This window comes from Sinocyclocheilus grahami, unplaced genomic scaffold (genome assembly GCF_001515645.1).
Source record: "Sinocyclocheilus grahami isolate Dianchi unplaced genomic scaffold, SAMN03320097.WGS_v1.1 scaffold68.1, whole genome shotgun sequence".
NCBI lineage: Eukaryota > Metazoa > Chordata > Actinopteri > Cypriniformes > Cyprinidae > Sinocyclocheilus > Sinocyclocheilus grahami.
The window spans coordinates 1,713,641-1,728,464 of NW_015505247.1; the positions used below are offsets into that span (position 1 = coordinate 1,713,641).

A 14,824-nucleotide genomic window follows, 5' to 3' on the forward strand; every position below is an offset into this window, starting at 1 on the left:
GGCTTAGCGTGAGCTGAGGCCGGGCTAGAGTGAGCTGAGGCGGCGGGGTCGAGGACGGCGCGCACGGCGGATCCGACGAATGAACGGCAACCACATGTGATGACCCCGTGCTGGACTCCGTGGATATCGTCCTCTTTTGGAAGACCAAACAAAGTAGTTTCGCTTTCACAACGAAGCACACAGCGTCTTCACGACATGGCTGCAGCATCAACAATACTACAGCGAGAATTAAAGCTACGCCTTCTTTCTTTGCGTGAACATTTGGGCGGCGTTATGCAAACCTTCCCACACAGTGAGGTAGACATGTGGGTGTGTGTTAGAACGAGCCGTTTTAGGTAGGCGTGGTTGACTCTTAACTTTTATAAAGAATATCTCTTTGGATTTGAGACTTTAGTCTTTGCAACTTTACAGATCTTCTTTATGCACCAAGAGCTTGTAACAAAGAGAAAGGAAGAATTGGAAGAAAAAGGAAGGCTGTCCAAAGAGAAAGGAAAGATTTTAATCGCATCATATGACCCCTTTAAATAATAGTCATGAGAAAATATCAGGATGCTTTTTGTGCCACTGGAGACATCCATCTACTACAAGCATTTTGAATTAATTGCAAAGAACCAGTCACGACGTACGAATAAAATCGAGCCAAGCTGTTTCTATAAACTTATTAAATAAAAGCTTTATCCAACAACAACTCATTATGTTCCTTTGAACATAAAAATAGACGAGCTAAATATTAAACTATATCAACTAAAGCATGTCACTTAAAATATAAAGTCAGCACTAAATAGTAGATCAGTTTGAAATGAAAAAATAATTTCCTTTATTTTCTCCTTTTTTCATTGTGCCCTTCCAGTGTCTTACCGTAACTCTTCAAGAGTCAGCTGCACATCTCGAACAGCATCAGCATCCATGTGGTTGATGAGCTCCTTTCTATAGCGCACCATAAAGGGAATCGTGTTCTCCTCCTGGAAGAGCTGTGCAATGTTCGCACACACCCACTGCTCCACACCCGTCTTCTCAGCAAGAACCTACATGGGATATTAAAATGTGTCCCTTTTAATTTTATTTTTGAGCAACAAATAATGACTATCATACATTTTTACCATGATTTACAGAAGACACCCATTAAATGTCATTCAGTGTAACAATAGTTCATATACCAAAAGTCTAAATTTAAATATTTACCCATCTTTGCCACTATTATTCTAACCACTAGGTTTTACCCATCTGTCAACAAAAAGGTACTAATCATTTAAAATCTACTCAAATTTGGTACAATCACTTTTTCTTTTAAATATTTTAAAAAGTTCAGGTCAGTATAAGTATGATGTTTATTTTTTACATAAATATGTAAGTGGAACAATGGAACATTATTTCACCCATATTTTAAATTTTTATTTTCACAAAACTTATCTGAAACAGTTAAGTAGACACTTTAATTGCATTTAATATGCTTTTTATGAATATAAAATCACTTTTGTAAATTTAATTTGCTGCGGACACCAAAATGGGGCGTCTCGTCTTTGATTTATATTTGACTGTAGAATGCTGCAACTGACCAATCAGGGCCAAGTATTCCAGAAAGCACTAAAATAATTAACAATATAGCAAATAATAATACCTTTAACATTGCAACAGACCTTCAGTGTAACACTGATCAGAATAACATAACACCAATGATTTCAAAAACTAAGTCAGTCATCTCACTATATTAGAAAGTAATAACCCACCTGAATGGGATCCCAATTCATCTCTATGTCCTCCACACAGGAATTGCCCGATTTGAGTTTTATCGGTCTTCCCTGGGCCGCGTTTGTCGTCCTCTGTTTCTTCTGGGCAGGTTCATCAAAGGTGAAGCTGTCATCTGGCTCCTCTTTTTTCACCTTGGGGAAATGTTGACTGGATGATGGACACTCATGAGGCATATCTCCTGGGACAGCTGCATTATGACTGCTCAAGTTCATGGACAATCTCTAAAATAAAGCAAAAGGTTGAAATTAAATAAATGCCTTGAGTACATGATGTTTGTGTTGGTTAAATATAATATATTATTAGATCTGCTGATGCCAGTCAGGGTGGATCCCATATTTAATAAGCAGTCATTTAGAAAAACACATTATTTTTATGCAAAGCAAATTACAGTACAGTTATTACAGAGCAATTACTGCTGCTTATTTCATTTGCATGTCAAATACTATAAATGTAGGATTGTGATATACCGCAGTGAAAATCTAAGCACAAGCATTAACGACTTGCCTCTTCTTTGACCGTCACATGCTGCTGTGACTCAGGCTTCGGTAGAACCGCATCCTCAGTTTGTTGCTCTGTTTTAGTCTTCGCCGCCTTCGCTTTAGCAACTCGTGCAGCTCTCGGCTTCCTCTCTGCTTTAGGTTTGGGTTCTTTTGGTTTTGGCTCTTTAGGTTTGGCCACCCTCTTGGTCACTTTTTTCCTTTCAGCCATTTCAACTGTCCCCCTCTGACATCTTCCCTTAGTTTTGCCTTCATTTATATTTGGTAACCATTCCTCTAACTCCTCACTGTCATCTCTTTGATTGCCTGTCCTGTAACAAGAATCCAGTTTTATTTCATCCAGCATTCAGGGAGAATAAGAAATAGAAGAATACTGTATTTCTACATCATTAAAAAGGGACTATTTATACACAATAAACAGTCTATGACTGCTTAGAAACGTTCTGTGGTTAAAGAGCAATAGTTTGACACACATGAGTATGTTTTCAACACTGTTAATCTATCGGAAGAAACAGCCTAGAGTTCGTTTTGCTATACACAATGTTTTATCTTAACCTTGGAAGCTAATCTGAAAAAGACAAAATTGTGTCGGCCTGTGTAAACAAAGCAAAGCAACTCACATGTCATCTGATTCATCTTCTGTGGCTGGTTCTGTATACACCTTTGCTGTTCTTGTTCTTCGAAGCATCTTTGTGTGTGGGGAAAGACGAATGTAGACTAACTAAATGACAATAACAAATAAAGGAGCCTGGGATATAGTAAAACCTCTCGACGTGAATATCTTTCCAACTCAATTTATCTTATCAAATACACATGTAAAAACAGAATAAGCTTGTCATAACGACTTTCAGACAAACTGAAATGAAAACCTGTCCGTCAGCTGTCACTTCAAATATATGCAAATTACTCACGGCAACGCAAAAGCACGTTTAAAGCTGTTGTGATGAATGTTAAGTGTCAGCAATCTAAACGGTCTCTATAGAATTCGAAAGTCATTTTGAATTTAGCGCGCGAGCACGTCCGTGAACTCTGTCTAGGCTGCTGGTTCCCCAAATGACAAGCGGTTAAACTAGAGATGTTTAACTACAGAAGCTGCTAACAAAACTGTTCAAACTTACAGTGTTCCTCCGACAGACATCAAACCATAACCCATTTCACGACTGAATGGTGGCTTGTTTCGTCCGCGACGTCAGCAGCAGGAAGTGATGTAGTTAAGGTTCTCAAACTCTTAAAATATATAATAAAAGTTCATATTGATGTTTTTTTTTCTCAACTGTTTTCTAATATGCAGAAGCAGGAGCGGTCCATGCCCAGTCCGTGTTCTTTGCTCTTTGTCCACTTCCGTGAGTTGCACTGTTTGTTTGTTTTTAATCATTGCCAAAGCTGCTCTTTAAAATGAAGAGAAAAATAATTCAACCTGAAAGAAAAGTTCGGTCTGCAGGAAGATTGCAACAATCCGATCGGAAACCTAAGGATTTAAACGTGCATGCAAGGCAAGTGACATTTGTTGTATTGACTTTTTTTGCATAAAACAAAGAGCAACAATATCAGGAAATGTCAATGTCATGGCTCAAATGTAGTTGGGGGGGGAGAGAACTTTTAAAATGTGACACTATGGAGATTTACATTTGCAGTGTTTTAAAAAATGAAATAGGCAATAAAAACTATTATTACTAGGACTAAGTCTAAGCTAAAACTATGAAGGTGCATTTATGCAATTCATGAAGTTCATGCCATTATAACATTTCCATCTTCCAATAGCAACTAATTCCAGTTGTAAGCAAAGGCAAAAGCATTAACTATAACACATAGACTGCAATGTCTTGAAAAAATCTGACGTTTTTACACCCAGTTTCTGAGTGCATTTCCTCCTCTTCTTAAGATCCCAGTGGCAATGGACTTGGACTAAAATGGGACTACTTTCTCTCTGCATCCTCTCTGTATCAATACCACTTCTTCTGCATCTCTTCTCTGGTGTGCAACATTTTATTTTTTTTATTTTTTTAGAAATATTGATGTGTTGTCATCAATATAGTTTATGCATTTTTCCTAAACTCATTTGTGTATTTCTCCAGACTCTATTGACCTCAGCCGACCATCAGATATAGGGCTCAATCACACTATAAACATGTACCTCACACCTGAGGAGGGGGTGAGAGTGGGCGTGTGGTTAGTTACATGTGACATACCTGTATATGTGTATATATGTGTGTGTGTATATATATATATATATATATATATATATACACACACACACACACTAAAAAAACTATAAAACAAGACAAATATTCAGGTTTTCTTCTTGCATTATAAATGTTTCTAGGCACACTGTACCTGAACATAGGTGGAAGGAGGCGCAGGGGAAGGATCTAGACTGGTATGAGAAAGCTCTGGGGGACGGATCGCCCATTTTCATCTACCTCCATGGCAATGGGGGTAACAGGCAGGAAAACTTTTAATCACCTTAAATCTTTAAAGAACAATTTTTATCTTATTCTTTGTTCACTTAAGATTACATTTGCATGCCTTTGATCTGCTAGCCTATAGACCTTCGTCAGGATAGCACCATATTTAATATTTGGCAGGAATGAAAATGAGGCTGTAAGGAAGAAAAGTGCATTCTTTACAGGAAAAAAATAGACAATAACTTAATAAAAGAGTTTTGAAAGTTCTGAGTTGTGGAAATGATGTGATGTAGGACCTTTACACAGAGTGCGCCATTGTAAAGACTGTAAGACACAATACAATATCTGCATAATCTCTTTGCACAGAGATCAGTGATCTGAACTTCACACTGCTTTGCACTTTACCTTAGTAAAAACTGGGATGGTAACTGCTGCATATCAATTAATCTCCACATTCAGTTCTTTTGCAACCTCACTTTTTAAACAAAATGTCACAGTACAATGAAATCAAATGTAAAAATAAATAAATAAACAAACATACACATACACTGCCATGTTATAATCAGTTTGTCAACCTTAAATAAGATTACCATATATTGACTTGCCAAATACAACTTTCAGTTCATCTGTGATTTTTCTTGTTTGATGGCGATAAACCATTTAAAATTAGTTTTCCTCCAAATAAATAATACATTTTGCATTATATTGAAAATACATGCTTTGATTTTATTTATTCTATCTTTTTGTACCTTCGATAAACAGATCTGCACCCCATCGTATTGGAATTGCAAATGTGAGCAAACTCACTTATTTCATTATGAAGAAAGAACTTGAATAGTGGTAATGACTGAAGTGTCTTGGTCATACAGGTCTTGAGTGCTGTTGGATATCACGTTTTGGTGTTGGACTACAGAGGTGGGTTAAAATGTTGTGACTTCACTGTAGCCAATAATCACTGGAGCTCATTTCAGACTTGAACTTCTGTATATGATTTCTCTATTGCTTACTCAAATACATTCAAACATGTCAGGTTTTGGGGACTCCACTGGTGAACCTACAGAGGCCGGTCTGACTTCTGATGCTGTGTACTTGTACCACTGGGTTAAGGCACGTAGTGGAAACAGCCCGGTGTGTGTGTGGGGTCACTCGATTGGTAGTGGGTGTGTAAAATCACCTTTTTTTATTGACTTTTGCTATGTTTACTACAAATGTTTTAGAAACAAAAAAAAAGCTATCAATATAATTGTAAATAATATATATATAATTTATGTTTCTTTTTCAATAGTGTTACGACTAACACTGCAGTGAAATTACTGGAGCAAGGTAAAAATTTGACTGATTTAAAAACAAGCATGCTCTTGTTTGTCTCAGTGGCTCTTCATTGCAATTTTCTCACTCTTTTCGTTTGACTTTTAAACTAGGAGTTGTCGTTGTATGGCATAGTAAGCGTCACATATTTTTATGTTTTAAAATAAACTTCTTGACTGTAATGGGAGAATGCTATGCTATGCTTTTCTTTGTTCTGTATTTTGTCTTGTTAAAAAACTGCACATTTCTTGACAGGAAAACAGTTTGATGGAATTATACTTGAGGGTGCATTCGTAACCGGACAGAGGGCAAGAGATCAACCTATTGAACACCCTTTTACATGGGTAAGTAACGTTCAAGATCTTTGCCATTTTAATAATCTTGTCCTGACAAGTTTTAGATATTTATATTAGGTATTGTAGATTTTTTTTGTAGATATTTTAAAAAATTACCTATCAGACATCAAAACATAATAATTGTGATTTTCCTAAATAGTAAAATTCACTTAAAATCTGATAATTTCATTTAATTCTGCAAAATATTAAGTTCATTTATATTTTACAGGACAAACTACACACACGCACAAACATGGGTCATTAATCATAGTTTGGTACATGTAAGTCTTATTTGTACCTCTTTTTTCATTTCATTTCATTTCTCCAGTTTTATTGGAAGTTCCCATACATTCAGTTCATCCTTTTCAATCCACTTAAAAACAACATTTTCGTCTTTCCAACCAATGAGAAGTATGTGATATTGTTTCACTCAATTATGCCACTGTTACAGTATGTTAAATATGAAAATGCTATAAAACTTTTCATCTCACATTTTCTCCCCACCGCACCCCCTTTTTTATTTTTTGGTTGATAGTTTGCAGAAACTTAGAACTCCCCTCATGATTCTCCATGCTGAAGATGACCATATAGTGCCCTTTGCCTCAGCTCAAGAGGTTTGTGTGTATGAAACGTCATTTATCTCATAAAAATACATTTTTACTTTGAATTACAATTTGTTTGTCTCAGATCTACAGAATTGCAAAAAAGGCCCAGAATTCGGATAAGCGGGTCAAACTGGTACCATTTGATGGAGCGCTTGGATACCTTCATAATGGGCTGTATAAAGACCCTGGTTTGCCAGAAATCATAAGGTGATGTCACTCTCTGAAAATGTTTACTTACTTTTTTAAGATAATTTTTCTTAAGAGATATGGAAATGGCTTTAGAGAAAAAAAACTTATTTTCAAATAATATGTAACAGTGAAAATAGTTAGTTTTGAGGAGCAGGCTATGCGTTACTTGTTGCTAATGTTGAATGGCAGCAAAATAAATGCATATTTTAATCATTACAGGGAGTTTGTGCAGTCACTGATGACATGAGATACACACACACACACAGGAGGAGGGGGATTTACACCAACTAATAGCCAACTGTTTCATATAATTGGTGTTGTAACTGTCAATTTACAGTATGCCCTTCTAGGATAAAACATTGTGATTGTAAAGTATTTTTTCAGAATTCAACCAATTAGAGTGAATTTTATTGTCTTGTTAATATTTGTAATTTTTTTTCAAGACTTAGGTTAAAAAAAAAGAATTTTTTTTTTATACAATAAAAATTAAGACTGAGACTGTAAGCGTTTGTATTACAGTGTTGGTCACAATGTTAACACTTACAATGTATCTCTGACAGACATCAAACTATCACCCATTTTACAACTGAATGGTGGTTTGTTTCCTCAGAGACAGCAGCATGAAGGGATTAAAATAGGAACTCTTCAAATATATTATGATGGTTCATCTTTTTTTTCTTAAATTTCTCATCAATATGCAGAAAAGGTAGCTGGTAAACATTCTCTATTTCTAAATAAACATTTTATTGAAATACTTAATTCAACTTTACTTTTAATATTAATTCAATATACAGGTATTTGTGAATATATTAAAGGTAGCTACTATTTGACACTTTTCCAAAAGCAATTTTTATTCCAAATATTAAAGAACATTGACGGTCATTGAAAATGTGAATAGGTGTAAAAGAATCCAACAAGAGGCTTGCAAAAACTCCAGAAAGAAAGTTCTCCTTGGCCATTGGAGACAGAGTATAAATAAACACTTCATAAATCTGTGATCCAACTAAACCTTTGCTGAGTAGAGTGCTTTGTATGAAAAAGAATCTTGATTATAAATAATGCCATTGTAGTCTTGTTTTTCCTGAGAATTTTGAGCTTTAAAAATTAAATGTGTGGTAATGTATGCTACAACTGGGCCATAAATCTAACCTAACTTTAGAACAGGTTATTCTCCATAAAACACACAACTTATTAAAAATGATTTCAACATGTGCAATGTAAAAAATAAATAAATAATTGCTTTTTTTCATAACTGATCTAATAAATAAAGTATATCAGGAGCAGCGTATATTCATAAATCACACCATGTAGCAAAGTCTAGAGTGAAAAAAACTACAAAATGTGTGCACATAAGCCCAGTCCATGCTCTTTGCTCTTTACACCCGTTCACTTCCATGAGTTGCATGGTTTGTTTGTCAATTATTGCCAAAGTTGTGTGTTAAATAAATAGAAAGAGTGTCTCCTGCACTTCAAAATGAAGAAAAGAATCAATAAATCTGAAAGGAAATTTCAGTATGCAGGAAGATTGCAACAATCTGGTCAGAAACCTAAGGATTTAAACCTGCATGGAAGGCAAGTGACATTTTGTATTGACTTCTTTGAAAGTAATTCAGTGTAGTCCTGTTTTTTTGCTAGACAGCTGCATAACTGCATAAAACGAATCACAACTATTTCAGGCAATGTCTACAGTGATGTTTTATTAAGCCCTGAATAGGTCTCAAATGTAATTGGTTGTAAAAGAGAAGAACTTTTAGAATGTGACACTATGAAGATTACTTTAATGTTTACTTCAATGTTTTAAAAAAAACTTTATATGCAATACAAGCCATTATTATGAGCTAAAACTATGAAGGTTAATTTATGCAATTCCATGCCATTATAACATTTTCATCTTCCAACAGCAACAAAGTCCAGTTGTAAGCAAAGGCAATTAACTATAACACATAGACTGCAATGTCTTGAATATATAGCCACATCTTGATTGTAGCCCACTGGATCAAAAATCTGACGTTTTTACACCCAGTTTCTGAGTGCATTTCCTCCTCTTCTTAAGATCCCAGTGGCAATGGACTTGGACTAAAATGGGACTACTTTCTCTCTGCATCCTCTCTGTATCAATACCACTTCTTCTGCATCTCTTCTCTGGTATGCAACATTTATTTATTTTTTTGTTAGAAATATTGATGTGTTGTAATCTATATAGTTTATTAATATTTATTAAACTCATTTGTGTATTTCTCCAGACTCTATTGACCTCAGCCGACCATCAGATATAGGGCTCAATCACACTATAAACATGTACCTCACACCTGAGGAGGGGGTGAGAGTGGGCGTGTGGTTAGTTACATGTGACATACCTGTATATGTGTATATATGTGTGTGTGTGTGTGTGTGTATATATATATATATATATATATATACAGTATATATATATACACACACACTAAAAAAACTATAAAACAAGACAAATATTCAGGTTTTCTTCTTGCATTATAAATGTTTCTAGGCACACTGTACCTGAACATAGGTGGAAGGAGGCGCAGGGGAAGGATCTAGACTGGTATGAGAAAGCTCTGGGGGACGGATCGCCCATTTTCATCTACCTCCATGGCAATAGGGGTAACAGGCAGGAAAACTTTTAATTACCTTAAGAGATTTTTTTTATTCTAAAACTTGTATTCTTTGTTTAGTCTTTTTTTTTTCTTTTCTTTTTTTTGCCTTCGATCTGCTAACCTATAGACACAATACAATATCTGAGATATGACTTGTGCATTGAACTTCACACTGCTTTGCACTTTACCATAGTAAAAACTGCTATGGAAACTGCAGCTAATAAAACTTTCCGTTCCTCTGTGATTTTTCTTTGATGGTGGTATACTATTTAAAATGTTTTCTTCAATAAGTAAAGGTATACACATTTTGCATTATATTGAAATACATACTTTGTTTTTGTCTTGATGTTCTAATGACTTATTACTTTTTGTACCTTCGATAAACAGATCTGCACCCCATCGTATTGGAATTGCAAATGTGAGCAAACTCACTTATTTCATTATGAAGAAAGAACTTGAATAGTGGTAATGACTGAAGTGTCTTGGTCATACAGGTCTTGAGTGCTGTTGGATATCACGTTTTGGTGTTGGACTACAGAGGTGGGTTAAAATGTTGTGACTTCACTGTAGCCAATAATCACTGGAGCTCATTTCAGACTTGAACTTCTGTATATGATTTCTCTATTGCTTACTCAAATACAACATGTAAGGTTTTGGGGACTCCACTGGTGAACCTACAGAGGCCGGTCTGTGTACTGATGTCTTATACTTGTACCACTGGGTTAAGGCACGTAGTGGAAACAGCCCGGTGTGTGTGTGGGGTCACTCGCTTGGTAGTGGGTGTGTAGAATCTGCTTTTTTATTGACTTTTGCTTTGTTTACTTCAAATGTATTAGAAACAATAAACACTATCAATTTAATTGTAAATAAAAAATTATATAGAATATATTTGCTACAGTATGCACTATGTAACTGCACTATGTTTCTTTTTCAATAGTGTTGCATCTACCACTGCAGTTAAATTACTAGTACAAGGTAAGAATTTGACTGATTTAAAAACAAGCCTGCTTTTGTTTAGTGGTTAACCTGCTTAGTGGTTCTTGTCTCACTCCTTACTGTTAATTTTAGGAGCTGTCATTGTATAGTATAAACTTTAATATTTCTTTAAATTTCTTGACTGTTAGGGGAGAATGGTGTGGTTTTTCTTTATTCTGTATTTTGTCTTGATCAAAAAACTGCACATTTCTTGACAGGAAAACAGTTTGATGGAATAATACTCGAGGGTGCATTCCTAAATGCGAGGATGGAAACTAATAAACTTACCGAGCACCCTTTTACCTGGGTAAGTAACGTTCAGGATCTCTGAAATCATGTCAAAACAACTGGTCCTGACAAATGAGTTTTAGGTATTTTTGTTTTAGATTTTTATTAGGTATAGATCATTTTTTGAAACTTCCTTTCAAAAATCAAAACATTATAATTGGGATTTTTAAGTGAAATTTACTTCAGGTCTGTACAATTTAATTCTGTATAATTTGAAGTTGATTATACTTTACATGGACAAACCACGCAACAGTAATAATATGGGTCATTAATCATAGTTTGGTACATGTAAGTCTTATTTGTATCTCTCTTTTTCTCTCCTTTTCTCCAGATTTATTGGAAGTTCCCATACATTCAGTACTTCTTGTTCAATCCACTGAAAAACAAAGATTTGAACCTTCCAACTGATGAGAAGTATGTGACATTGCTTTTTATATATTCAAATATAAGGTTAATATAAAATATAATGTAATTAATATATTCAGCAATATGAGTAGAAATATGATTGTGATAGTAGGCTAGTGTTATGTTAAATTTGTAAATATATTGTAAACTTTTCATCTGTTGCAATTTTGTTTTGATAGTTTGCAAAAAATTCAAACCCCCCTTATGATTCTCCATGCTGAAGATGACCATTTAGTGCCCTTTGCCTCAGCTCAAGAGGTTTGTTGTACGAAACGTAATTTACCGTATGAAAAATAATTTAGAAATATATGTTTTTTTACTTTACATTAAAAGTTTTTTTTTTTTGGCTCAGATCTACAGAATTGCAAAAAAGGCCCAAAACTCAGATGAGCATGTCAAGCTAGTACGATTTGATGGAGCGCTTGGATACCTTCATAATGGGCTGTATAAAGACCCTGGTTTGCCAAATATCATAAGGTGATGTCACTTTCTGAAAATGTTTTATTCATCTAAATATTACTTATTTAAAGATTTCAAATAGTTTTTCGAAAGAGATAAGGAAGACTTTAGAGAAAAAACTACTTTCCATAAAAAGTAACAGTGAAAAATAATTAGTTACTTTTGAGGAGTAGGCTATGCGTTACTCGTTGCTAATGTTGGACATACATCACTAAATGACAGAAAAAATATTGGAAAATGGCAGCAAAATAAATGTCTATTTTCTTCATTACAGGGAGTTTATGCAGTCACTGATGACATGAGAGACACACACAGAAGGAGGATTTACACCAACTAATAATTCAAGTTTATTTGTATAGCGCTTTTCACGATACAAATCGTTGCAAAGTAACTTTACAGCAAATTAAGTTTCTACAATATCGGTGACTGTCCGTTAATGTACATATGGCAGAAATGTACGGAAAAATCAATTAAAGACGTAATCAAACAGACGATGAGCACTACAGCAATTATTATATAATGCAATCAAACTGTGGTAGTTCTGTATGTTGTTTCAGGGTTGGCATCATCTGAGGTCCTCTGAGGGGTTGGCAGCATCTCTTCTCAGGTGTTCTGGATCCAGACTGAAGCTTGTGTAAATCCTAGTTACCATGGGATGTCAATCCCGTGGCAAAAACAGAGAAACAAATAGAGACATAATTAGCGTAGCTGCTGTTCCAACCAAGCAAAATTGATTTGTTTAAATTCTGTGTACTGTATTTTGGTCCAATAAGTAATATCTCTGTATAATCCGAATTTAATAGGAGAAAATTATTGGTCATCCAATCTTTATATTTTTAACACACTCTGTTAGCTTAGATAATTTAGAAGTTTCATCTGGTCTTGTTGAGATATATAGTTGAGTATCATCAGCATAACAGTGGAAACTAATCCCGTATTTTCTAATAATATTACCAAGGGGCAACATGTATATTGAAAATAGCAGAGGGGTCTACTGTTTTTCCACACAATTCTAAAAACTTCCAAGTTAGTTTTTCTCCATTTGCACTCTAGACTACGAGTTTTTTTCTTGAGAGAATGGGTATTACTGTTGTACCATGTTGGTACGTTTTTCTCTAACCTTTTTCAATTTGATGGGGGCAACAGCTTCTAATGTATTAGAGAAGATAGTGCCCATGTTGCTAGTTATTTCGTCTAGTTCATGTGTACTTATCGGTACGCAGAGCAGTTGAGATAAATCAGGCAGGTTATTTGTGAATCTGTCTTTGGTGGCTGGAACAATAGTTCTGCCCGGATGATAACGCGGAGCCATCTAGTTAATAGCAGTAATATGCAGCATGCACGATACAAGGAAATGGTCAGTAACATAATCACTTTGAGGTACGATATCTATATCAGTAAGATCAATTCCATGCGATATAATTAAATCTAGCGTATGATTAAAACGATGAGTGGGCCCGGTGACGTTTTGCTTGACTCCAAAAGAGTTTATTAGGTCAGTAAACGCAAGTCCTAATGCATCATTTGTATTATCAACGTGAATGTTAAAATCTCTGACAATTAGCGCTTTATCAACAGTAACCAATAGGTCTGAGAGGAAATCTGTAAATTCTTTTAGGAAATCTGTATACGGCCCTGGTGGCCTATACACAGTAGCCAGAAATAATTTTCAAACTTTAGTGTTGCTAATACAATACATTGTGTTAATTAATTAATTAATTTACTTACATATGTTACTTACATACACGTTCTCAACTCAAACTAGCTGACTTCCCTAGGTATCTCAATTTATCAAGACAAATGTTTTTGTAATTAGGTATTGGCCAAAATGCTACACTAGCTCTCCCAAAACAAAACAAAGACTAGGGGGTATTCCGAAAGCAGGTTATGTGATATACAGTAACCAGGTATGTTTAAGGGTAAGTAAACGGATAAACTCAGCATTCAGTTCCAAAAACGGAGGTAACTTTCAGGGTATGTAAGTAGCCATATTGCACCTTATTCCCTGAACATACCCTGCTCAGAAGTAGATTAAGTTTCAGGGTTGGTTAACTTCAGAGCTATCAGCGCATGCGTGACCTATTGACCAGACTCCAGTGTTGTCACAGGTTGCGCACAATATTATATATTATTACACTATAGTTAATATGCAATATTATAGTTATCTATATCGATAGTATCTATCTATATTAAAAAGCACTATTATACGTATTATATGTTATATTATTGTCATCTCAGACATGGATCTGCATTCAAACTTGTTTTTTTTCTTTTCTTTTTGCAACTGGACGTTTTCTATAATGTATTTCTATAATAAAATGATACGGTATGTCTTATTATATAATCAGCATCAAACAAATAATATAATTCTTATTCTCAGTGATTAAAGATGAAACGAAAAGATTGAAAATGATTGCACAACCACCAGTTAGGTGGCGCTATGCACTATGTAAATAGGCCATTGAAGAAAAGACGACGTATGTCTTGTGTGTCAACCGTGAACATACTCTGAGTTGACTGAATTTACTCCCGGACGCGTTTTTGGATTAATCAACCGAGAGTTTAGGGTCCCTGCTATACCTTGACGCGTTTTCCCAAATCTTGCTAATCTAAAGCACAAACAACACAAAAAACTGCCTTGCCCGAAACCCGAATAATAAATAATATGTCAGCTCTCTGAGGTTTCACAGCTCTTGTATTTGTTAACTGAAGCTATTTTTAAATTTAAATTTTTTAAATAGTTTTAAACTAACAGTGACAAATTGGCTGATTATGCGTAAGCTTTTACTTCATTTTTTTGAAGTTTCTATCAATGAACAGCAGTGTGGTTTTACATCCTGCTGAGCAACCGGCCTTTCCACCGCTTCTCAGATGACGTGGCCATGAGTGGCGGAGCGGAGGGTTTCCTTCCTCAACGTTGAGTCATCGCTCTCTCCACCGATAGGGCCAAGTTACCCACGTGACCTCTTCCCACCAATCAGCGGAAAACGCGCTGAT

General features: G+C 35.2%; 3 protein-coding genes across 4 annotated transcripts in view; 2 read left to right on the forward strand and 1 right to left on the reverse strand.

Moving 5' to 3' along the window:
• Positions 1 to 3,459, reverse strand: part of LOC107585258 (S1 RNA-binding domain-containing protein 1-like) — a 53,365-nt gene extending 49,906 nt beyond the window's left edge. The window contains exons 1-5 of one of the 2 annotated variants that reach the window (XM_016272200.1): positions 3,365 to 3,459; positions 2,867 to 2,934; positions 2,254 to 2,557; positions 1,728 to 1,970; positions 859 to 1,025 (exon numbers count right to left, since the gene is read on the reverse strand). In XM_016272200.1, coding sequence (XP_016127686.1) covers positions 859 to 1,025; positions 1,728 to 1,970; positions 2,254 to 2,557; positions 2,867 to 2,934 — 782 coding nt within the window. In that variant the 5' untranslated portion in view covers positions 3,365 to 3,459. The remainder of the gene's footprint in view (positions 1 to 858; positions 1,026 to 1,727; positions 1,971 to 2,253; positions 2,558 to 2,866; positions 2,935 to 3,364) is intronic. The other variant, XM_016272201.1, reaches the window with a different exon arrangement.
• Positions 3,460 to 3,590: 131 nt separating this feature from the next.
• LOC107585260 (monoacylglycerol lipase ABHD12-like) lies at positions 3,591 to 7,510 on the forward strand. The gene is made up of 13 exons (XM_016272204.1): positions 3,591 to 3,739; positions 4,129 to 4,220; positions 4,322 to 4,415; positions 4,570 to 4,689; positions 5,414 to 5,444; positions 5,521 to 5,566; positions 5,682 to 5,811; positions 5,937 to 5,974; positions 6,215 to 6,303; positions 6,623 to 6,705; positions 6,830 to 6,908; positions 6,982 to 7,106; positions 7,308 to 7,510. Exons 1-13 carry the CDS (start codon positions 3,642 to 3,644, stop codon positions 7,333 to 7,335), a joined length of 1,053 nt encoding a protein of 350 aa, XP_016127690.1. The 5' UTR covers positions 3,591 to 3,641; the 3' UTR covers positions 7,336 to 7,510.
• Positions 7,511 to 8,484: 974 nt separating this feature from the next.
• On the forward strand, positions 8,485 to 12,229 carry LOC107585259 (monoacylglycerol lipase ABHD12-like). The gene is made up of 13 exons (XM_016272202.1): positions 8,485 to 8,660; positions 9,142 to 9,233; positions 9,332 to 9,425; positions 9,595 to 9,714; positions 10,088 to 10,118; positions 10,195 to 10,240; positions 10,351 to 10,480; positions 10,638 to 10,675; positions 10,894 to 10,982; positions 11,295 to 11,377; positions 11,548 to 11,626; positions 11,721 to 11,845; positions 12,102 to 12,229. Exons 1-13 carry the CDS (start codon positions 8,563 to 8,565, stop codon positions 12,127 to 12,129), a joined length of 1,053 nt encoding a protein of 350 aa, XP_016127688.1. The 5' UTR covers positions 8,485 to 8,562; the 3' UTR covers positions 12,130 to 12,229.
• Positions 12,230 to 14,824: the final 2,595 nt, after the last annotated feature.

Bases quoted from the DNA above. Each gene is read 5' to 3' on its own strand.
- LOC107585259 (XM_016272202.1), top strand. From the start codon at position 8,563: ATGAAGAAAAGAATCAATAAATCTGAAAGGAAATTTCAGTATGCAGGA. The intron at 9,715-10,087 runs GCAGGAAAACTT...TTCGATAAACAG, and splicing joins CATGGCAATAGGGGTAACAG to ATCTGCACCCCATCGTATTG. The intron at 11,378-11,547 runs GTATGTGACATT...TTGTTTTGATAG, and splicing joins AACCTTCCAACTGATGAGAA to TTTGCAAAAAATTCAAACCC.
- LOC107585260 (XM_016272204.1), top strand. From the start codon at position 3,642: ATGAAGAGAAAAATAATTCAACCTGAAAGAAAAGTTCGGTCTGCAGGA. The intron at 4,416-4,569 runs GTTAGTTACATG...AAATGTTTCTAG, and splicing joins GGGGTGAGAGTGGGCGTGTG to GCACACTGTACCTGAACATA. The intron at 6,909-6,981 runs GTTTGTGTGTAT...TGTTTGTCTCAG, and splicing joins CCTTTGCCTCAGCTCAAGAG to ATCTACAGAATTGCAAAAAA.